At 33.5% G+C, this 24,569-nt stretch overlaps 3 protein-coding genes across 4 annotated transcripts in view; 2 read left to right on the top strand and 1 right to left on the bottom strand.

Moving 5' to 3' along the window:
- Positions 1 to 17,074, bottom strand: part of LOC123716008 (bifunctional glutamate/proline--tRNA ligase) — a 31,771-nt gene extending 14,697 nt beyond the window's left edge. Inside the window, exons 1-15 of one of the 2 annotated variants that reach the window (XM_045671474.1) lie at positions 16,915 to 17,074; positions 16,496 to 16,828; positions 16,215 to 16,365; positions 15,906 to 16,025; positions 15,603 to 15,729; positions 14,844 to 15,036; positions 13,891 to 14,062; positions 13,393 to 13,551; positions 12,710 to 12,784; positions 11,404 to 11,548; positions 9,860 to 10,104; positions 9,115 to 9,322; positions 7,561 to 7,749; positions 1,263 to 1,454; positions 712 to 909 (exon numbers count right to left, since the gene is read on the bottom strand). In XM_045671474.1, the coding sequence (XP_045527430.1) occupies positions 712 to 909; positions 1,263 to 1,454; positions 7,561 to 7,749; positions 9,115 to 9,322; positions 9,860 to 10,104; positions 11,404 to 11,548; positions 12,710 to 12,784; positions 13,393 to 13,551; positions 13,891 to 14,062; positions 14,844 to 15,036; positions 15,603 to 15,729; positions 15,906 to 16,025; positions 16,215 to 16,365; positions 16,496 to 16,828; positions 16,915 to 16,951 (2,544 nt within the window). In that variant the 5' untranslated portion in view covers positions 16,952 to 17,074. The remainder of the gene's footprint in view (positions 1 to 711; positions 910 to 1,262; positions 1,455 to 7,560; positions 7,750 to 9,114; positions 9,323 to 9,859; positions 10,105 to 11,403; positions 11,549 to 12,709; positions 12,785 to 13,392; positions 13,552 to 13,890; positions 14,063 to 14,843; positions 15,037 to 15,602; positions 15,730 to 15,905; positions 16,026 to 16,214; positions 16,366 to 16,495; positions 16,829 to 16,914) is intronic. The other variant, XM_045671473.1, reaches the window with a different exon arrangement.
- Positions 17,075 to 17,369: 295 nt separating this feature from the next.
- On the top strand, positions 17,370 to 21,976 carry LOC123716010 (potassium channel subfamily K member 9-like). Its single transcript, XM_045671475.1, has 7 exons — positions 17,370 to 17,642; positions 17,893 to 18,110; positions 19,471 to 19,645; positions 20,260 to 20,366; positions 20,865 to 20,983; positions 21,111 to 21,222; positions 21,454 to 21,976. Exons 1-7 carry the CDS (start codon positions 17,516 to 17,518, stop codon positions 21,577 to 21,579), a joined length of 984 nt encoding a protein of 327 aa, XP_045527431.1. The 5' UTR covers positions 17,370 to 17,515; the 3' UTR covers positions 21,580 to 21,976.
- Positions 21,977 to 22,424: 448 nt separating this feature from the next.
- LOC123716012 lies at positions 22,425 to 24,521 on the top strand. The gene is made up of 3 exons (XM_045671477.1): positions 22,425 to 22,615; positions 23,441 to 23,554; positions 24,064 to 24,521. The coding sequence occupies exons 1-3, from the start codon at positions 22,504 to 22,506 to the stop codon at positions 24,159 to 24,161; spliced, it is 324 nt and encodes a 107-aa protein (XP_045527433.1). The 5' UTR covers positions 22,425 to 22,503; the 3' UTR covers positions 24,162 to 24,521.
- Positions 24,522 to 24,569: the final 48 nt, after the last annotated feature.

A 24,569-nucleotide genomic window follows, 5' to 3' on the forward strand; every position in this document is an offset into this window, starting at 1 on the left:
CCGAAAATCATAAATATGGTATGAAAAATTTTGAAGACCCCTGAACGCTGGGGCTGATACAAGGCTGGGTTCTTTCCGCAAACTTTTTTTTCTACTGCATATCAATGACATGCTTCAACTAAGCACTGGCCGTGCAGGTATATTTTAGTGTCTGAAGTCGAGACTCTGCTACGTGAAGTCTCAAAATGGGGTAGACTAAATCTAGTCCAATTTAAATTCCAATAAGACACATGTTTGCGTGTTTAAAACATCCTTTGTCGTTACTCCCCTCTTTGAAGACACTCTTCTTATAGCCATAGCCAGCATCGGGGTACTGGGTGTTGTCATATCGAAAGACGTTCAGTTTCGTAGTTTTTGGAAGGAATGGGTAAGTTAGTCTCCAAGAAACTGACTGTGCTCAGCAAAGCGGAAAGGTACTTCACTCCAGTCCACTGATTGCAACAGTATAAAGTGGAAATTCGGTCCCACATGGAATACTGTTCTCACCTATGGGCTCCGAGCTCACACCAGTACCAGCTCCTTCCGACGAGCGCTGCGATCGTCGACGACCAATCACTGTCCCAGCGGATTGATCAATTAGCGTGCAGAGGAGTTGTGGAGTGGAGACCTCCAGCGTTAGTAATATATCATTTTATAATCAGTTACTGATACGGATTCAAAATATTTTTTTTTGGTAATCTTAAACAAAATAAATTGACGGGAATTTCATACCTGTCCGGTCGCTGTCTTGTATTTAGCTTTAAGTTCCAGAAGGAGCTTTACAGCTTCATCTACTTTAGCTTTCTCGGCTTTGGCAGTCTTCAGAGAGCGGACGAGATCACCTTGCTTCACGATCTCTTCGTTGATACTCTCCGCATCACCAGATGCCTTAGGAGCATTCGAAGCTGGAGCTGCACCAGGTTTCCACTCCTACAATAATAATACAAAAATGTTATGTTGATGCAGATACAGCTGTAGGTTAGTACTTGATATTTTGGCGAAAGAAACAAATTTTTATTTATGAATTTCCTTAAGTCGTTTACGTAGTACATAAGAACAGTAAGTGGATTTCGTTCAGACAGATAGTTTAACGTTTTCGACGCTGCTTTATGCAAAATGCTAGCGACTTGATTGAATATCGATGTTTAATGAACTGTCTAGAGATTCAATTAACTCTCTGATTTAACTACTTTACTGCAGCATATTCATTACGCTGCTACTGGGTTTGTTTGCGTATTAGCGTGTACATTTTTGACCTTAAGAAAGGAAACTTTAATATTCACCTGTCCAGTAGCTGTCTTGTACTTGGTTTTAAGCTCCAAGAGGGTTTTAACGGCCTCATCCACCTTGGCCTTTTCAGCCTTCTCACTCTTCAGGGATCTCACCAACTCCCCTTGCTTAGTAATTTCTTGGTTCAGCTGTGACGCATCAACCGCTGGTGCTTGTTTCACTTGTGTTGTTTGTACTGATTTTGGCTGGAAAGAAATTATATCATATTACACGTATATGTGCACGGCGCTGTCTTTAGAGAAACCTAAAGAAAAAATTCTATTCTTCACAGTGGCTACTTAATTGGATAATAGAGAAGAATATATGCAATAAATAGTTTATTATTCAACTTTGAACAGCGTCCGGCCGAATGGATTGGAGCTGACTTAGGTGACTTCAAAAACCATATTCCGAGGTGAATATTGCTTTTAAAGAATTATTATTGTAGAGAAAAGATGGTGTACTGCTACTCCAACCTAAACGGAGAATCCTCGAACAGTCTAACCAGTGGCATAACTATACCATCTGGGGCCCGTGGCAATTTCTTTTGATGGGGCCCTATCTCACTTTAATTTTAATAAACTTCGAAATTTTCAGCGTACTTAATTACACGTTGTGTGTGTCCCACTAATACCACAAAAGTAAGTTCTCTCTTAGGCGAGAGGGAATGGTCAGTAGGCCTAAAGCTAGCCCAATGCGTATTGCATTCATCCATAGAACATAATATCTCGGTGAAGGAAACGTGAGATAACCTGCATTCATTTACAATGAAATAAAAATAACAATGTTTCGCGGCCTCTTGGGCAGGGGCCTCTTGGGTCGGCGGCCCGCGGCATTTTACCAGCCCTGCCACCCTATTATTACTCCACTGAGTTTAACTACTGATTGCACAAAGACTTCAGTAAGGTCGAGAAATTGTAGGTATATATGCTTAGTTGGAAATAATTCGTTAGCGCGTTTCGTTAGAATATTATTCTTGTCCCTAATTGCACTATAAACCTGTACGAATACAACTCATAATATGTCAAAATCATTGTATTCCGGTACGTTATTATACACGATCTTTATACCTTGTTTACGACGCCCTTCCCTTCCTTTATAATACTCGGACGCGATGTATTAATATTGCAATGTACTTATATTTAATAATCCAATATAATAAACAATTATATATAGTAAAACAATTATAACAATATGAATTATTCAACGTATAAAACAATATGGCTAGTACAAGCCAAGGCTGTACATTTTGCTCACTCAGGCTGTTTTAGTTTTATAAGCCTTACGATTTCCTGAATAGTGTGAGTTACGCCCCGAGAGTATAGCCAGACGTAGGCACTCTCTTTAACTGTTACATTGCATTCATTCGTTACATATCAATTCATTATTTCGCTTATATTCTATTGTTAATAGAAGCACCCCACCCCCATGACCTAAGAACCATATAAAGACATTTAAAAGAAAATTCTGCACTGAACAAATTCCCTCGAATTATTACACGGTTAAGTAAACTTTAAAAAAAATTAAAAACAATAATATAAGTTATAATTAAAAGCAATTTTTGTATTTCTATACGCAAACTTAGCAACTTACACGTGGATAACATAAAGTCACACTCACAACTGTGACGCGATTCTCGACCTTTCACTTTCTTCATGCTTAACATTTACAAAATATTAGGTCCTTACATATGAAATTGGCGTTTTGTATGGGAGGAACAAAAAGTCGAATATTTTTTAATATAATATATTTAATTAATCAAAGTATGAACCATTGTTTTCTATGCACTTTTGCCATCTCATAGGTAGTTTATTGATCCCTTTACTAAAAAAAACAGTCTGACGGGAATCAATAAAATCTGTGAAGGCGATTTGGACTGCCCCATCAGAGTTATTTTTTTTCCCTTGCAAGAAGTTGTCCGAATTTCGAAAAAAATGGTAATCTGTTGGGGCAAGGTCCGGGGAGTACGGAGGATGTCTTAGACATTCCAATTGAAGCTCTTCTAATTTGGTAGCCGTCTGTTGTGCAGTGTGTGGTCTAGCGTTGTTGTGAAGTAGCAGTGGCGTGGAGCGATTGACCAGCCAAGGTTGTTTAGCCGCTAGCTTTTCCATCATGGTTTGCAATTGCTGACCATAGACATCAGCCCTAATAGTCTGGCCAGATTTGAGAAAACTGTAATGAACAATACCGGCACTAGTCCACCAAACGCTTACAAGTAACTTTTTTGGGGTTAATTTTCGCTTGGGGCAGGATTTGGCTGGCTGGCCAGGATCCAACCATTGCGCTGAGCGCTTCCGATTATCGTAAAGAATCCATTTTTCATCACAGGTAATACTTCGGTTTAAAATACCTTCATTATTGTGCCGGTTCAGTAATTTAACGCAGCAGTCGACGCGGGTTTGCCGGTTTGCTCCAGTCAATTCGTGAGGTACCCACCTTTCAAGCTTTTTAATGTTCCCAATTTGCTTCAAGTGAATTAAAACAGTTTTATCACTAACACCGCAGCCTGCATCTAACTCGGCCGTGGTTTGCGATGGATCCGCTTCCACAATAGCCTTCAATACTTCATTATCAACTTGGGTCTCAGGCCGTCCACAGGGCTTGTTCTGCAGCTCAAAATTTCCAGAACGAAAACGTTGGAACCAAAAACGGACTGTGTTTTCTTTTGCAACATGACCGCCATACACATCATTCACCCTTCGAGTCGTTTCCGCAACACTAGTGCCTCGTACTCGTAAATAATGCGATACTTTAAGTTTTCCATTTTGTAAAATGAGTGACGCAAACAGAAAAAAAACAGAAGAAAAAAACAAATGAATGACGGTCATCGAAGCGCAAATACATGAGTAAATAGCTGTACAAATTTGAATTTGGAATTCCTTACCAAAGAGGAGAACATCGTGATTAAAGTGACCAGTACGAAATACGCCACTTTCATATGTAAGGACCTAATACTATACATTGAATGAAATGCAGAAAATGTTTATACATGCTGTATAAACACCTATGTGCTCTAATTAACGTCAACCTTACAATTGTTATTAATTTGATAAAATTTCTGCTAATATTGTATGGTAAAAGATCGTATCTCGTATATCGTAATTATTATCATACGCTCCACTATTTACATGTTATAGACCGGGATTTATGGGTCATTTGTACCAGTATGGCGATTCTTCAGGGGTCAGTTAGATACAACATTTAAAAAATGTACAAATTCCGGTTAATATTCGTTAGAACTCTATTTACACTCTCGTGAATATAAAAGATTAAAGATGACAATAATATTTTTTTTTATTCTATGGATTTCGCATTTGTTAATTTTGACAATTGCTATAGATTGCTAACACTATTGGACTGTTTAAAATTACATTATAGACAATAATTAAATTGATAACAGTAATATAGTAAGTTGTTTTGGAAATTCAACATTTTTTATACTTCTGATAATATTCTTTAAAAATGTCAGTTCAACTGTCAACATTATATTACACATTTACGAGATTTAGGATTTTCAAAAAACTATTTAATAGGTAACAATATAATAATAAATATGCCCACAAGAAAATTATTGCTTTACGGTAATTACAAATATAGAATAATTTTAACATAATTAAATTAAAATAATTTAAACAGTTTGGTCCCTGTGGTAGTGTATTTTTAACGCTGGCAGCATTTACTCGCTGTATTGCGATACTTATGCGTTGGGTGAGGAACACTCCAGCTTCTCTAGTCACCTAGGAAGTCACCGGTAGCTACCAGACGTCAACTTTAATCTTTAATTAGCGCCTGTGTACTTGAACCACAAGGCCCAAGAGTCTCTACTCAAAGGTACATTTAAAAAAAAATATTATTACTATGTAGGCTAAGAAAATTGTAAATACTGTATATTTGAATTTTATGTTTAGGTTTGATCAATATATATCTTAATATATTAAACAAAGTCGAGCATGTTGGATTCCGATTCTAGATGCGATCCGATGTTTATGGTTTTTTATTTATTGTATGTCTCCGTCCCGAAAAAAAAACATTGTAGGTTTTGTAACTGTAATACATTTTACGTTCATCACGTCGGTATGATAACTAGCTTATATAATATACTCAAAAAACCGGAATGAAGACACGGAACAGACTAGTCAAAAAATATTATTAAATACAAAATCAAGCAAGCTAAAATATGATACGCTTTTGGTAATATAAAGGCTTAATTAAATATACATATAAAACTTTCTTTTTGTTTTAAAGTGATAACTTCTTATAGGAGGGTAAACCGCTTCGTTACGTATCGCGTAACGGCGACAGTCTATCTAGCTTCTCTTTTTCTCACGCATACGGCAGCGGTAGGCAGGCCTCGTCTTCTCTCACTCTAAACCTCAGCGTTAGCCGTATTTAGGACAAACGTTTTCCTGTCTCTCTACGCCGTGTTTAGTGAGCGTTAGACATTCACTGTTGACAGTCCATCACCGTTTTTAAAAATGTTTATAAAAAATATGATGAATGAAGCAGAAGATGATCCTCGGAACTTTACAGGATTGAATAGTTCAACTTAGATTATTTTAAGTTTTCACTTCTGTTGTGCGTCCTGAGACGCAAAATTATTTTTATTTGAGAAGTAAAAAAAGAATGCTCCTGGGCTTTGAGGTGTCAGTGTCAAAATATATTTTTGTTATGTTGACAACACTGTTACGATCTTATAATTTGACAGTAATACTTCATATGAAAACATTAATGACACATAGCAAATAAGAAATATAGTGTTCAGGTCGCCTCGCAGCTATTTTCGCTCATCTTATTTCTTAATATATATATATATATAAATCTCCTCTCACGATGTTTGTCCGCGATGGACTCCTAAACTACTTAACCGATTTTAAATTAAATTGGCACACCGTGAGCAGTCTGGTCCAACTTAAGAGATAGGATATCTTAGATCTTTAATTATAGTCGCAAATTTATTTTATTGCAAATTATTTGTCTATAATTAATTGACAGTCACAATTATCTGTTAACTCCAAAAGGTTCTAACAGATGTCGATACTTTTCGACTGGATTGAGTAAGTAATCATTAGATGGCACTGCTATGGTAAACCGACAAACATATAAGCTACAATTCAATATCATGATTACCACGTGTTATTGAGGCTAAAGTATAAATTAAACTTATTTTGTAGTAAACGAAATACCGTGAAATTCAATTATTTCTAATTTTTTTAATTTTGGTGTAAGCATAGCCAACCACGTGTCACTTAGACCGAAGTATAAATCAAATTCAAATTATAGTGACGATAATACAGTGAAATTATTATTTCGTGTCACGGTATTAAGGCAAACTAAAACCACATTAAGGAGAAACGAGGTTTGCCGGGGCAACTAGTTATTAACATATAGGAATATGTCAGACGACGAAAAGAAAATCCTCATTTAATGTGTAAATTTATGAAGACGTCCGCTCTTTAGAATCAGAGTTTGAACTAGACTGACTTCTTGCTGCTACACGGCACGTACTTATTTATAAAAATTAAGTGTAATGTTTGTGTTTACAAGAATGGTATCTCATATGACATATTGCGACGCCATCTTAACTGGAGAAACATTTTGGCGGGCTTTTGAAATTATTAATGTTCAATTTGTATTCTTAAAGTCAATACTTAGCTGAATAAAAATAATTCTGTACTTTAGTTAATTACATATAAAATAAGTATAATACAAAATTATAAAAAAAGATAGTTAAAACTTATATTGCGTTTATTAAAGCAGTTTTTGCCGCGCACCACCCCTTTTTGAAACCAGCTGCCCACTGAAGAATTTCCGAACCAATTCGACTTAGGGTCGTTCAATAAAAGAGCGTACCAATTCTTGAAAGGCCGGCAACTCACTTGCGAGCCTTCTGGAAATGTCAGTATCCACGGCGGTATCACTTAACATCATCATAAAAAATAATACATTAAGATATGTGTGTATTTAAAGATTAGTTTATTTAAGTAAAAATAAATACGAAATAAAATGTATGACAATTCCTATGAATTTATTGTTGCCTATAGGATACACATATAGCATACACAATTGATAGCAAGATTGTTTTAAAGAAATAGAGCTGAATTTGTTATAAATTAAATAATTATTGAACGGGGGCAAAAGCGCAGGCCGGTCATCCAGATGGGCCAAAGTCATAAATTCGTATTGGAAACACCATGAAGCTGCTTCCTCATAGAGGGTGATTGACGTGTGCTAATTTTCGTAAACGTATGCCATTTTGACATGCGGGAGTGACAGTTCTCGATTCTAAATCTTTTGTAAGTTCAAAACACTCACCTGGCCAGGCATTTCCTTAGTATGCCCATCGGGAACATGGAACAGCACTAACGGCGTGACTCTTCCTGTGTGTGGTGATGGTCCAGCAGATGCAACATCCACACGGAAGAAGCCACGGCGCTGCAGTTGTATGATATCTCCGACTTTGACTTTGGCCAATTCTGGTTCACCCAACATTGGTATCTCCCACTGCGGACAAATGTATTATTTATATTCAGTGACCGGATAGCGGGAACCTTGAATAACATTAGCGTACATAACAAACACGGGAACAATTGAAAAACATGCTTTCATTTGTTTGTTAATTTGTTTCCATAATACAAAATATTACTAAAGTCCGCAATGTATATAGATCAAATTGTAGTTAAAATCATAATCACTCGCTAATTAGCTAAGATTTGTACAAATACTTAATCAATTATGAATTTCAAAATATAAATAAATTGCCTATGAAGCTCAGGCATTCATTTAGGATCTCCGCCATTAAGTCGTGGCGACATACGATTGGCTACTATATTATCATAGTATTGTCTTTTGTTAACATAGCTTTTACACATTGAAAGAAAACACTTTTTTACCGGATTGAAGCTATGCATTATTATAAATTTATAATTATTTTACATAATTCTATATTTACATTACAGCGTGCGTGGTCACGGTGACTGAAGACAAAAGGTGTTGAATGTCAAAAAGTATCACAGCTGTAGAGAAAGTTGTGTTTCTGTATTTAATTTGTATTTATTTCCCCGGAGTTGGTATGGACTAAAAGGACGGAGTTGGTACGGACTCTGTCGTCTATTTTCGCAAAAATTTAAAATTATGCAAAAAAATTATAAGATTATAGTAATACATAGCTTCAATCCGGTAAAAAAGTGTTTTCTTTCAATACGATATTATCTTTTAAAACTCTTCTGCATAATTTTTTTTAACCTAATCCTATCTTGATGAATGTATAATTTTTTTTATAACATTTTTTTTCTTGCACTTCACTCATAATTTTCATTTTTTAGTTTTTCTCGTACTAAGACTGGATGGGATCGCTTGTTAGCGATAAGGCTGCCCGTTGCATCTCTTATAATTTTTATGTATTGTGTTATTTGTGTATATTTTTAATGCAACGAAGTGTGAATAAATCAATAAATACATAAAAAATCATACTAAAAAATACATTTTTATAATTACTTTTAGATCTATAAAAAAAAACTATCCAAAATGACCAGTAAATTTATCGCCATAATATTCGTCGGACATTTACGGACAGCAACGCTACAACTATCAGATCTAGTCAGAACCCGTATTAGATTCACCTTTGCTAATGGACCCTTTAGATGAACACAAATGTTCTACATTGTTAGTTGACTCCTTTTATAAAAAATTTTTTTAAATAGTATTATTCTTTAAGAATGTTTTGTAGCTCTATATACCAGTGCGTTCACTTATAAACTCGGTAAATTGAACGAAAAGTATTGACTACCTAATAAAAATATAATTCACCGGGATTCGTCTGAATAATGCTACAGCTATAAAATTTAAGAGCATTTGTTCAAAACTTACCCTAGTTTGATGTCCAATATACTGTTTGAAGTCTTCGTCTTTTCCCAACAAAGGTTTCGAAATAATATGGTCAAAATAGACGCAGTAGACTTCAAGGCGTGGAGACTTCTCAGTATCCGCTAGCCAAGTGATCTTGAGGGTTTTTTTATAGTCTTTATTTTCTAGGTTCGGAGTACCATCCACGCTTATCACTTTTCCGTCAGGACCTCTATAAAAAAAAACTCTTTATAGATTCAACAACAGAAAAGACAATTTTTATCTACTCCAAAGAGTATAGCATAAATGATTTAAGAGTAGTATTGGCCTAGTGTATCTGGGCGGACGCCTCTTAACAGTGAGGTCGTACGTTCGAATCACGACTGTGCAATTGATATTGTACGCAATGATTACATGTTCGTACGACATGGCATAGATATAAAAATTCAAAACTTCTTATTTTGGAAGTGTAAATTTAGCATGAGGGTAAAATTTTGACGGAAACATCACGAAGATGTGCAGCGTTTTTGAAGAAAAGGGATAGAGATATTGAGATCGATTGAAAGAGAGTGAGAAAGGGAGATCGAGAAAAAATACACGCTATTGGTTGATGTAATCGTTTAGTGGTTACTTATTAGAACTTTAGGTGGCAATTCTGTCGCATAACGTCTTGTGCAGTAAACAAAATTAACGCAGATTTTTAAAATAAGACATAATTATCTTAGATGTACTTGCCTATTATCTAAATATATAGATAATTGTAACTTACCTATGTATTTTATCAATCTTGATATTGCCATAATTAATAAATGTAGTATTTTCTCCTTCCTTTAGGGCTTGAGCGTCTACCTGGTCAATTAGGAGTCTTGGACCCACCCAGACAGTTTTTGACCCTACATCTGGGTTCTTGGGGTGAAGGGCCACTGTCAATGTGGACTCGGATGAACCTTTAAGGTTCACCGGTACTGGGTTTGATTCGAGGGCTGTGTAACGCGGTGCTATCGGATCAATTACCTGAAAGATAATAATGTTTTTGATTTGTAATGTCATTTGCGAGCTAAAACAAATTTTAAAAAGTTTTTTTCTTAGCCATAGTTTTGTCAACAGTTATCAGATTCAATCATTTTAATTTTATTAAGCACTACTAAAAGAATTTTAATTTTCTTATAATACTATAATATATATTTCAACATTATCATTCCAGAGACAATAGACTAAAACCATAATAAGCCAGTAAAAGTCTTTTTATTTAAAGTTATAGAACACATCTCCGCCTTTACTAGTATTTTTAGTTTAATAAAAAATATATGAACCCATATGTTTCAGACGATCAACATCTACAAGTCTTTTAGGTCTGGACCTCAGATTTTCATTAGAAACAGATACAGAAATCTAAGACTATTTATCGATGTAATAGGCAAGTAGTGCCTGACACGTGCCGTCGACTTTTTAGGTCTCAGGCAAGTTGGTTTCCTCAGGATGCTCTCCTTCACCGTTTTAGCGAATGTTAAATGCACACATAGACGAAAAGTCCATAGGTGCACAGCCGGAGGATTGAACCTACAACTTTTAGGGATGAGAGTCGCACGATGAAGCCACTAGACCAATACTTCTCATTATTTTGTAAAAATTAATCTGGAACTGTTTAGCAAAAACACCTTTTGTATGGCAACTAAGGTTTACAATAATTTAACAAAAGAATTAAAATATCTTCCAACTAGAGTCTTTAAAAATCAACTTGGTGTGTGTATTACGTTTGGAAAAAATGTATTATTCATTAAATTATTAAGTGCGTGAGACACTTTAGTTGATATAAATTTAATAACGTCTGATATGATATGTATGATACAAATAATATAAGAATTGACCAATTCATATGACTAATAATGTAAAATGTAAAACTCCTTTAAAGACACATTTGCGCGCCGTTGTGTGTGGCAGAATATGCGAACTTACTATTGTACTACCTTTTTGTACCATATTCTTGCAATAAATTATTATTATTTTAATATTCAAAAAAATCTTTAATTGAACACTAGCCACCAACTCCAGCTTCTCACATACCCGCACCATGACAAATCCAAACCTTCCTCACAATTTACTTATTTAGTAGAAACCGCATGAAAATTTCAGCATCGATTTGTTTATCGGAAACTGACATACCACTGAATATGACAAAGGACTTAGCTTTATACCAGAAGAAAACTCACTAATTTCAGTGACAATACAATAGTACATTGTCGCCTATCTCTTTTCATCACTGGGTAAAGACAATTCGATAGAGAGTGACAAAACAGTAAGTATAATTCATACCTTCTTATTAATAGCCCATATTTTATCCCATTCCATGAATACGACCGATCGTGAAGAGCCTTGCGCTTGTATGAACTGCCTTAAACCTTCCACAGACATACCGCGACGTAACACACCACGCACTGTTGGCATTCTCGGGTCATCCCTGTAATAATAAAGATCATCTTAATAGTTGATTGTAGCATGTCAGAAAGTAATGGAAGGAAGCGTACTTAAAATAAGAATACATAATGTGAAAAGCGAATATATAAGACAAAAACAAAAGTTAAAGATGCTTTATATAATTGCCTAAAACAGAAGTGGCAATGGTCGGGGTATATAGCAAGATGCACAGATAAAAGTTGGACTTTAATGACTATGGACGGGCAAGAAAATGAAAATGGCGCCCTAAAAAACCTGAAGGAAGCTTTTACCCCTAAAGGTGTTCCGATCACTGTCACTCAAGGAAGTTAGGATATCGAGCAACAAGAAAAGAAGTGTGTGTGTACTCCACACGTAAGAAGTGAAACTTCTTTATGAACCTTATTTTTCGAAAAATGATCTAATATATGCAGCTTTACAGAAATTGGTTAAATAAAGCTTAACAAAAGGCTTTTATTATCATAGACATTAATACAAATAATACAATTATTTCATTTTACCTTAATACTACTAAGATTATTATAGAATTTCATTAATTGTAATAGAATTATTACTATAATTGTTATCGTTATTATATATTTTTGTTATTAATGGCTTCAAATCTCTTCGAATCAACCGTGGTAGGGACAAGAAAAAGATGGCACGTAACGGAAAAATGTGACGGTATTTTTTTTTCGCCGATAAAGAAATTTCACTTCAAAATATTTAACAAATCTAAACTGTAGTGTATATATTTAACATTTAAGGATTGTAAATAAATTTACAATTATTATTATATAATAGTAGATACAATGGGTTTGCTAGAGTACTCTGCAAAGAATTGCTTCTTAACTTATAATTAGACATTTATAGTAAAAAAAGGACTTTTTTTATAATAAATGTTAGCTGTATTTAATGTTTGTGTTTAATTGTGCCATATAAATCAAATAGAGAACAATTTGAACTAGTAAGGAAATACAAGAAATTGTACAAATTGATGTTACAGATAGAACTTATATTTTTTGTTTTATTTTTAAGCAAAAAGGGCTTAGCGCAATCAAACAAGCCAACTCCATAGTGTGTCAGGTCATGAGACTATATTTAAATTTGATTGATGTTTTATAATTTATGCCAAACAATTTAATCATGTTTTTAATTAAATAATAACTATAAACAATTTACTTACCATCCATCGACTAGACCTTGCTCGACAAACCAAGTTAACTTCCGTTTTGAAAGCACTGTATTGGTCATACTGAGTCTGTAAATTAACAAAAAAATATCTTAAAATATTTAAAGAAATTATTGATGTTTAATATAGATCAGTATTGTACTAACATTCGTATTAAATAGTCGTGTCTTGAAGAGCCTTTCATTACGATACTCAGTACCTTATATAGACACGAATACCAAATAGGTACAAAACGTACGGGAAAGTCGCTACTCGTACACATCATCGACACATACGTTACTTTGGTTACGCCTGACTCCCCTTACCCCTCCCCTCTTATTTGAGAATTTGTTGTAATAAATTTAAGTATAGCACCATCTAGTAAGAAGTAGTATCTGTTACTGATTATGGCTAAATACTACAATATATAAATATATGATCCGAAATATGAAATGAACAAAATCCTCTACACTATAATGTAAAGATTAAACATAATTTTTAGAAGAATTTATCAATGAATGAATTTCAAATGTTTCCTTTGATTCATTGATTTCGCTTGTTAGTGTTGGCATTCCAGAAAATTCTTGAGTTTTTTTTTTAAATATTTTTTATTACTTTAATTTTCTTTGGTATTTACTTAGAGTAAAAAAACGTGTACACGCGTACAAAGACAATATTAATTAACATAAAAAATATACCTGCTGTACTCCCATATGTATGGTTTGCGTAGCTCCAGGGCATCTATAAACCAGTAAAACTGTGGATCTCTGTCGTGATACTCCATAGTACGTAGTACGTGAGTCACGCCCTCAATCGCATCCACTATTGGACAAGCGAAATCATATGTTGGGTATACTCTGAAATAATTTTAAATATTTCAATTATTAAAATTGTTAAGGGCCGGCACTTGTGAGCCCTCTACCAATGCTAGTGTCTATGGGCGCCATGGCATCATCAATTCTAGTTAAATAAATGTATAACATAAAACGAAAACACACGTGATCAATTCTTTAACATCGCTAATAAATTTTGACGCATGTTCAATATTATCAATAAAACATACATATATCTCGTGCACCACGCACGGGAGAATTTTGGATTGAAAAGTCTGTGGAGTTATTATGCAATATACGAAATATATAGAAAGCTTATAAATAAATAGTAAAACGGTTGTTTTTATATGGATAAATACATACTTATATTGGTTTCCAGTTCTTGGATGTACTTCAGGTTTACAACGGTAGATGGTAGGATCCCGAAGACATCCATTCGGTGATTGCATATCAATTTTAGCGCGCACACAATTTTGTATGCCAATATCACTGCCCTTTTTCATTTCTTCCCACAGTTGAAGATTTTTCTCTACCGCTAAAAATTACAAAAATTACACATTTTTAAATCTCATACATGGCCAGAATGAAAAGTTTATCATTTATAAAATATAAACATTTGTAAACTATAAATATAGTATTGTCTTTTGTTAACTTAGCTTTTACACATTGAAAGAATATCAAGAATAATATTTTACATAAAAAAAATTTCTGACGTTTCGCGTGCTTAACGCGTGCTCACTGTGACTGAGGCAAAAGGTGTTGAATGTCAAAAGTATCACAGCTGTAGAGAATGTTGTGTTATTTGTTTTTATTTCCCCGGAGTTGTTGTAAAATAATTATAAATTTATAATAATACATAGCTTCAATACGGTTAAAAAGTGTTTTTTTTTTCAACTATTTTTATTTTTATTTTATGAAACATGGTTAAGGACACATATATTTTTATCTTGTATGTCTTATGTTTTTTGTTGTGATGGCTCTGTTTCCTTATCTATAGTAATATTATAAGAGAAACTATACTACATTATTTCACTGTACGAATGCTCTAACTAAGGCTAGGCTATATTCATAACCTAGGCTATATTCATAACCTAGGCTATATTCATATATAATAATTTATTTTATATAATATAACAAAATAAAGTCCAGCCTTTGTAACCTGCAACAGGCCGCTAGTAATAAATAAAAATTCTAATAACTATTTGAAATGTTAATGTCTATAACAGCATATTAAGACTATATATGATTAAAAAATGCATAATTTATTTTATTTATCAAACCAAAAAAACTATATATTCCTAGAAGAAAATACATACAATTGTTTCTATTCTTGCTTTCAACTTTCTGTTCTCTCTCGTTTTTCATCTGCTCTGCTGGTGTGTCATCTACAAACGCTTTGCTTTCCTTTATAAGCTTCTCGCAGTATTGCATCATCAGGTCAAAGTATTGAGATGTGTGTGTGAACATATCTGGTTTTATCTCTAACATCTTTACATCTTCCAGGATTACCTGTTTGAAACAATTTTTTTGTTGGTAGGTCCATAAAAAAACTATTATAATTAATTCCACAATGGCATGCCTTCCCTAAACCCCCCATTGGAGATTTATGAGATCCCAAACAATACATTCATACTTAAACTATACTAAGTAAAACTAAATATTTATAAGAAAAAAACTATAATCTCATGTATGGGTGAGCATTAATTTAAACATTCACTAAACCAATGCCAACAGTTTATCACAATGTTTAATAGAATTAATTTAAAAATTAATATATATTAGTGGCGCTACAACCTTGTTAGGTCTGGGCTTTTCTGTATCTGTTTAATGATCATATGTTAATCTAATAGACAAGTAGGTGATCAGCCTTCTGTGCCCCACGCACGCCGTCAACTTTTTGAGTCTAACGCAAGCTGGTTTCCTCACAATGTTTCCTTTACCAGTCAAGCGAATGTTAAATGCCTACATACAAAGAAAGTCCATTGGTGCACAGCCAGGGATCAAACCTACGACCTCAGGGATGAGATTTGTATGCTGAAGCCACTAGGCCTGAACACTGCTTCCAATAGAATTACCTTTTCAAAATCAGCATTTTCTTTAGCAGGATTTGTATCATCAAATCTCATAATAAGCTTGCCTTCGAAAGCCAGCTGGTAGTATTGATTGAGCAAAGCTGCCTTAGCATGTCCAATGTGCAAATATCTGAAACAAAAATAATTATATTGTACTACTTGTGCCTCATTATTTCAGTTAGAGACCTGTTTTGTAACACTATGAAGGTTGCCATGACAGTATCATTATTTTTATTTTGGAGTTAAAACTATGTTATTTGTTACAATTTGTCCACATTAAAATTTAAAGATGTTACATTTACATACCCAGACGCTTCAGGTGGAAAACGCACCACAACTTTTCCCATTTCAGCATGAGGTAACTCAACAAATTTTCCTTCTTGCTGGCGACCAGAACTTGTTTCTTTACTAGAAGGTGGTGATCTCCTGTAACAAATTTAAGTAATTTAATTCTTACAGGATCAAAACAAACTCATATTATAAAAAAAATACAATGTCTATGCTTCATTAAAACAGTTATTTGTGTGACAACAGATGGGCATTCAACTTTGTAGGTAAACCTGTCTTTTCCTGTATGGTTAGAATTGTTTTGTTTAAAAAAAAATGATAACAAACCTAAATGAAGCCTTACTGATCTTCTCCAGTATATCAGAAGGTATTTCTTTCAGAGCTTTCTCAACTGGCTTCTGAGCTTGAATAAGCTTCATCCATCTTAATATATTGTTTAGAGGGTTCTTCTTAGATATTTCCTTAAAGTTGTTTGAGGCTAAAAGTATTAAAAATATTTATGTTTCAGCAGACTGACTGAAGTCACAAGAATATTTAATAATTAATCAAAAGCATCTAAGATTTTTATTTATTTTTATCATTAAATATGCCAAGACTTTGTAATTTACCATATAAAACACTGAAGACAGCCAAATCAGACACTGATAATGATTCCCCCACCAAGTAAGTTAATGGTCCAAGGGTTTTGTTCAAGTAGCACAAAGATTCCTGAATATCCTCTTCTAAAATAAGGCTGAATGAAAGCCAATGATTCATTGTTACCCTCTGCAAGGTTCCAACAGATTTATTAAAATAATTCTCCAAAATCCGTATCAAATCATTACTAGTCCCATATGCCAGTGCTTTAGTAGATTTGGGAAGAGTAATGGTTGATTCGGCACCCCAAACGATCTCTACATCTCCTGCTGAGGACCGGTAGAGTTCCACTGCTAGCAAACCACCTGGGAATTAATATATTTTTAGAACTAATGAACTTTACGGCATATGAAAATATAAGTGCATTAAGTGCACTAAAAATTCCCCTTACCGAGCGGTGGATTTGTTTTACTACAAACTACTTTCATGATGCAATCTTTGTGTAATGTTTATTAAACTAAATTAATTGAAAATTTTATCGGATAACGAATTTAATGCCGTGTAGACCCGCCACACCAGTGATGAGATGAGTGAACAGTCCACACGTTTGTAAAATGAACATTGTCACTCTAGTAACGAATCGTCAAATGACTGACAATGATTGAACACAAAGCTGACGTTCGACCATGGGTAACTAACTAAATCAATGTATTGATGATCAAATCTTGAAATCGATGGAGCTTTGAAAATCAAATCGTGATAAACGATGCCATCTCGTCCCTATCATGATTAGGGCTAGCATATACATTGTACTCTATTATTAACACTTAACATCTGTGTTTAACATTTTTAACAAGTTAAATCCAATTTTTTTTAATAAATTTTATGGCCTGGTAACGAGACCTTTAAGCCTGTTAAATCCAATGACTTAAAGGTCTATGTTGCCAGGTCATAAAATTAAAAAAAAAAGTTAAATCCATAAAATCTGAAAACAAAAACAAAAGAAATGTTTTGAAATTATTGATATTTTGGTGAATAAAAATTTGAAAAGAATGAAACGACAAAATGTTCGTACGCTGTCTTTGGTTGTTTGCACCTTTACCTATTTACTTATAGGAGCAGCAGTTTTTGATGCGTTGGAGTCTGACACAGAAAGTAAAAGATGGGAAGTTTTGTCTGGTAAGAACTTAAGCTGTTTTCTTAAACACTTTGTAATGTGCTCGAGAAAATGGCTACGAATTGTTGTATCTTAGATAAATAATTTTTTTTACCCATTAGTGCTTTACTTGACCAATCCCTTTTTGTCATCCATTATCTTCTATCTTTGGAGGAGAACTATAAACTACCAGAATTATTATTAATCTTATTTCAGACAACCCTACTTAAAAAAAAATACTTTAACTCAATATTGTTTGTTATGGTATTTCAGACATGAAGAATGGTTTGGTACGAAAATACAATATCACACCAGAAGACTATCATATGATAGAAATAGTGATTATAGAGAACAAGCCTCACAAAGCTGGTCCTCAATGGAAGTTTGCTGGTGCATTCTACTTTGCAACCGTTGTGCTAGCCATGATTGGGTATGGCCATTCTACTCCAGTCACTGTCGGTGGCAAAGCTTTTTGTATGGCATATGCTATGGTAAGTTTTTTGTGTTTCTTTAAAGATATTATAAAGAGGGAACTGCTATTGCCATAGCTTTGAAAAACCATTTTTTTTTGCTTATGTGAAACAATTACAGTCAAAATCTGTTATAACGACATCAAAGGGACTACTCATATTTGGTTGTAAAAACCAATAGTCGTAACAGCCGTTGATATTAAGTACCTAATATATAATAGAATTTTGGGACCTTTGATTTTGGCAATATAACCAGTATATTGTTCTAAACAACATCGTTGTTCTCGGTTTTGACGGTGTTTATTTTGTTTAATTTATTTGAGTGTTATTAATTTAACCTTGATCTTGAGTTTTATAAGTGGATGGTGTTGCAAACACATATTTCCTTATTTCATTTTAATTTATTCCTTATTATTTTTAGTGTTCTACCCATAGTTTGGCAAATTTTGTTTTTAATTTGAACCACTGCAGACTTTTAAGGACATAATGATTCTGGATGTCGCCAGAAATTGGGTATACTATAAACATTATTGTTGCCTTAACCATATTTAAAAATAATTTAGGTAATATAAAGGAAAAATTGAGGTAAGTACAGACATAACTTAAAAAATATGGAACTTTATTAATACTTTTATAATAATTTAATATTCAAATGAATATATTCTAAGTAATATTCTTATCTGAGTTGTAATACTTAACATTAAGGTATATGTTGTAAACTTTAAGTTTGGACTGATTTTTTCTCTCTGTCTCTGTTAAATTTTGTTTTTTATTGAAGTGAAACTTCTTTATCGGCGTTGGTAAACAATTAACCGTCACATTTTTCGTTTACGCGTCACATTTTTCCGTTACTTGCCATCTTTTTCTTGTCCCTAGCACGTTTGATTCGAAGAGATTTGAAGTCATTAATAACAAATATATATAATAACGATAACAATGATAGTAATAATTCTATTACAATTAATGAAATTCTATAATAATCTTAGTAGTAAGAAGGTGAAATGAAATGATTATATTACTTTTATTCATGTCTATGATAATAAAAGCCTTTTGTTTAACTTTATTTAACCAATTTCCCTGCAGTTGCATATAGTAGATCATTTTTAGAAAAATAACGTCAAAGAAGTTTCACTTACATGTGTACACTAGTACATATACACATTTTTTTATTTTGTGTATTAGCTCTCAAGTCACAACTCCTCTGTGAACAGAAATATTTTTCTTTCATTATTACTTATCCATACGAAATGTATATGTATGTACATAAAAAATAACGTTTATAATATCAAGATTAATTGTGTGTTCATTATGCTATAGAATTACAAATTAATTTTATTGCTTATTTAAAGAATAAATAATGAGTTTGTTGTTATTATTTTAGGTTGGCATACCCCTGGGTCTAGTAATGTTCCAAAGTATTGGTGAGCGTCTGAACAAATTCGCGTCAGTGGTTATACGGCGAGCTAAATGTTATTTGCGATGTAATACCACTGAGGCAACGGAAATGAATCTTATGTTTGCCACTGGAATGTTGTCTTCTATTATAATTACAACAGGTAAACTTATAAATCCTAATCTCTAAAATTTAAACTTAAGAGATATATCAATCGTTTTTAACCCTATCCTAATTCTAAATACAATCTCTCGATAATGTGGCACTCGTTAAGTTTTTTTCTCGTCCCATGAAAAATACTCGATAAATTTAATAAAATCAATATTACTCGATCTTGCTCGACAACATGCAATAATTTGAAATATCATGACAAATATTTCAGACCCGTCAAATATTTACAAAAAATTCTTTAGACAATGATAGACTGAAGTACATCACTCAAATAAAGATGACGGACTCCTTTTCGAATAAACATTTGTGAATGACTATATTATTGTATTTTATTGACTGTACTGATAATTTTATTAATAATCTAACAAACACTTGCGTTGCATTTGTTACTGTCTGACCATAAAAGTTTTATCATTACTTTATAAAAACATGAATTAGAATGAAAATTATCAATAAAATATGACCATATATTATTGCATCGGAATGTCCCCTAATTCTCCAATATGGTAGACTTCCACATGTTTTGTTACGAATTCTTTAGTACAGCTTTTTGTCTGGAAGATCTTTCCGGGAATTGAATCTATCGCTGTCATTAAAATATAACAGGTGCAGCAGTGTTTTCAAGATATGAAGGATGGAGCTATTTTGACAGCTTCTACTACTGCTTTGTCACCCTTACTACTATAGGATTTGGAGATTATGTTGCTTTACAGGTAGAGTAGTAGAAATAGTACACCTTTTTTTTAATGAGGTAAAAATGCGCTTACGCAGGCCCGCGCCTTGGATGTTGAGCATCACGCGGGGTTTATGGCCTTGACCTTGTAATTTCCATCGTCAGCCTAGAACGTATTGATACATTCTAAACCTACACAGTCTTTTCTTAGCATAGTCACTGCTTGCCTTAGAAATTCGACCGTGCCCCGTTACCGCAAAACCCTCCCAAAAACCGAGAACAAATTTAAATTTAATTAAAACTTGTACTCGAACCGGGAATCGAACCCGATACCCCTCACCTAGCAGACACTTAATAAGACCGCTAGGCTATGAGGCTTATTGTAGTACACCATACTAATAGCTGATTTATGTGAGTCTATGTATATGTAATCTAAACCACTTTCACATTTTATCTAGCAAGTGTGTTACATGTTGTATATATGTTATGAAATGCAATTTTGTTTAGTATACAAAATAATACACGAAAATACTTACAGAATGATCAAGCCCTCACAAGTAAGCCGGGGTATGTAGCGCTGAGTTTGGTTTTCATTCTGTTTGGATTGGCCGTGGTTGCAGCCAGCATCAACTTGTTGGTTCTACGATTTATGACTATGTAAGTTACATTTAGTCAGTACAATGTTTTCATAAAACTCTCTCATTAGTTGTGCATTCACACATAACAATGAAAACAATCAGTAGAATTTAATTAACTTAAGAGATTAACTTTGAAATATTTCCAGGCAAGCCGAAGAAAGCGCTCGTGACGAAGACAAGGATGGATCGAAGACGTTGCTGCCAATAGATGGTCATATTATTACTACCCGACAGAGATCCCACGATGACCAGGCTTCAGTATGATATTAACACAATTTACTTCATTTTCCAGAAATTCGATTGAAACTGTTTTGAAATATCTATCACTTACAAACTTTAATCATAAAAATCCAGGCCCCTTGTTATAGGAGTAAACTTTTTAATATTTCAAATGTAATAACTATTATGATATTTTTTTATATTTGTAAGAATGAGACACTAATATGACTTTATGTAATTCATATGACAATATTTAAAAAAATATTTCAGGTTTGTTCCTGCAACTGTTTGGGAAACAAAACTTGGGACAGTGGCGCCCTCTTACCGCCGGTCCCATCTCATGAATTTCTCGACCATTCCCTGTGCACAGAGCTGATTGAACGAGCTTCTATTTAAAAAAAAAATATAATTATCTGTGCCAAGAAACCTTTTAAATGTCAAAGCCACAAAGTTTGTGGTTGCCATAGACAAGTAACTCTCCGGTTGCCATAACCAAGAAATTGTTTATTATGAATGTTAACATTCATATTTCTCTATTGTATTTTTATTAGAAATAAGATTGTAGAATCATCTTTTGTACCCACATTTTATTCTAGAAACTGACGAAACATTTGCACAAGTGTTTACACCACCTCCATGGTTAAGTGGTAGAATTTTATACCTATATTATCAAGTCCTACAATTTACCCTTACCCCTATCGATTCCCAGCAAAACAAAAATTATTTCGGATTTTTTGCCACTAAATGCATTGTAAAATTTAAATTGCGTAATAATTATAATACTTTATCAAAAAATTGCCAAAACAATAGATTTTCCTTCTATTAGACTTGTGCCAAATAGTTACGTTGAATTCAATAAATGTTGAAAAATTTCTTGTATTTTATTAATTACAGCTGCTCACATCATAAAGCCTAGAATAAAGAAGCAAAATTCGTGATTCTTGAATTTCATTATTCGTATTAAAAAATACAGTGTCCTTGGCGCCGGGTCTCGTCTTTGAATATCGTGTTGATTTAATATAAATAAAAACTAAATGAGTTTGGCAACGTTATTTTACCTAATATTTTTTCCTAAGAAATTGTATTTAGCTGAAGTGTCACTAAAACACTGTCCATATTTTGGTGAATTGTCATCAGATCGATGTTTTTAAAGGGAAGGGAAATACTTCTAAAGGTAGAGATAACTATAAATGTTAAAATATATTCATAAAAGGTAATTAGAACTATCTGTATGGCAGTGACCTATAAGTGGTCACCTAATTAAGTCATTTACTCCATAATATAAACCAAAGCAGGAAAATAAGAAGCTTACTCGTAGTCATGAATTTAAAAATTGTATACATTTTTTGCTATTTTATAGCAAGCACTTTTAGTTTTTTCTATAAACCTTCCATGGAAACTGGTATAAGTGTTGTTCGGAAAGCACCCAGATGTAAGTAAAGTTACAAATTTTTAACTAATACTAACTAATAATTGTGTTCAGGATTTTGCAAAAACAATATGCATATGTCGCAGAGTAGTTAATTGAATCTCTTGACAGTTACTTAAATGTTGATATTCAATCAAGTCACTAGTATTTTGATTTAAATAAAGCAGCGTCGAAAATGTTTAACTATCTGTCTGACCGAAAGCCAGCGTGACTCCGCCATAGTTATTTCATTTGTTATTGTTATTTTAGTGTGATCGTGAAGAACTGAGAGCTTGGATATTCCGTGTTTTGCTTTATTGTAAATGGTTAGGTAAGTCTTGTTACTTAGGAACGTTTAGGAAACTTGTTAAACATTTCGTTTACTCACTTGTCTGACGGAACTTCGAACTGTCTAGAGATTCAATTAACTCTCTGACTACTTTACTGCGACACATATACCATATCACAATCAAGGACAGAGTTAAGAAATCTATCAGAAATCGGAAGTTAGTTAGAATATGCATTTCGTGTTAATTAAATACTAATAATAATTTTAAAATATGACGAGCTCAGTAAACAAATGGGAGTATAAAATTCTTCAAAACAATCGTCTATTTTGAAATCTTATAAATGTCCCCGCAATTTTGTAAAGTATTGAGACAAATAAACTAAGTTTTCCGCCATTAAAAACTATTCGATAGCAAATCAGCATACAATTGTTCAAGGCTTTTAAGATAATGTAAGATGTCTAAAACATCGTCTGAGAAAGAAAAAACCAATATTAGTTTCGCAACCGACTTCCTAATAGTTTTGAATTGGATACATTTATATTTCGTATTTTTAATTTAGGGAATATGCCCTGGCTGGGTGTTGGTTTATGGTGCAATGGATGTCCACCGCTAGGTTGCGAGGACGATGAAGCAATAATACATGGGTACTGTTGTGGATGTAAGCATGTGTTCGGTAAGTCTTGTAATAGCCCAATGGCGCATAGATCATATTTTTGAATTACCATGATTCTTTTTGAGACCACCTATAGACCTTATTTCTAAAAATCTTATTTCGCTGGGATCGAACTCAGCCCTACAGCGTTCTACGCCATAATCTTCAAAGTTCTAGTTATTATTATATTAAATAGCTTCACGTTATTTGAGCAATACAGGGCTAGTTTTTTGTCAATATAATTAAAATAAAGTCGATTACCTGTTAACTAGAACTTAGGTCTTTGAGCAGACATATGTCTTACGTTTACTATTTTAAAGAGCTGCGCCAACTAAAGGTAAGTGAAAATGAACAGTATGTTATGTTCAATTTTCTTTATACCATGTGAAAAGTGTAAAAAATTAATAAAACTGGGAATATATCTGTATACGTGACGTTAGCTCGAACTATGACTTCCATGTCATATCTGAATCTCAACCTTGTAGGTAGAGGTAGTTTCCTATACTTCTCATGATTCTAATTTATTACAGATAATTTACCAATACTATGTCCAGAGTTTCTCCAATGTCCTCTCAACTTGCACGGCCTCTGCCACGACTATGAATATATGATGAGATGTTGTTGTTGAATCTCCAGTTTGATTGTTAAAACTTGTATAATTTTAAAAACCGAACAAAGTCTTTGATTTATTAATCATTTACGATTTTCTATAACACTTAGGGTCTGTCTCACAATGTACGGATAAATACCAAATAGCTATTCAACACAAATTATTTGGAAGATAAAAGTTCCGATTAGGAAACTTTGCGTTTCATAAATTATGATGGACTATATGCGACGAATAGCGCTATCTGACAGTCGTGAACAATAGTGTTTATCCTACCAATAAGTAACAAAAAGCTTATTTGGAACTTATGTAGAACTTATCCGTACATTGTGAAACACGCCCTTAGCCTCAAATCTAGTGATTTTGTGTTTACTACGATCTGTTATAATTCTCGTTTATATCCTTCTTATTAAATAACAACAATAGTTG

This window comes from Pieris brassicae, chromosome 11, assembly GCF_905147105.1.
Source record: "Pieris brassicae chromosome 11, ilPieBrab1.1, whole genome shotgun sequence".
Lineage (NCBI taxonomy): Eukaryota > Metazoa > Arthropoda > Insecta > Lepidoptera > Pieridae > Pieris > Pieris brassicae.

Bases quoted from the DNA above. Each gene is read 5' to 3' on its own strand.
- LOC123716010 (XM_045671475.1), top strand. From the start codon at position 17,516: ATGAAACGACAAAATGTTCGTACGCTGTCTTTGGTTGTTTGCACCTTT. The intron at 17,643-17,892 runs GTAAGAACTTAA...ATGGTATTTCAG, and splicing joins AAGATGGGAAGTTTTGTCTG to ACATGAAGAATGGTTTGGTA. The intron at 19,646-20,259 runs GTAAACTTATAA...AAAATATAACAG, and splicing joins TTCTATTATAATTACAACAG to GTGCAGCAGTGTTTTCAAGA.
- LOC123716012 (XM_045671477.1), top strand. From the start codon at position 22,504: ATGAATTTAAAAATTGTATACATTTTTTGCTATTTTATAGCAAGCACT. The intron at 22,616-23,440 runs GTAAGTAAAGTT...TTTTTAATTTAG, and splicing joins TGTTCGGAAAGCACCCAGAT to GGAATATGCCCTGGCTGGGT. The intron at 23,555-24,063 runs GTAAGTCTTGTA...AATTTATTACAG, and splicing joins TGGATGTAAGCATGTGTTCG to ATAATTTACCAATACTATGT.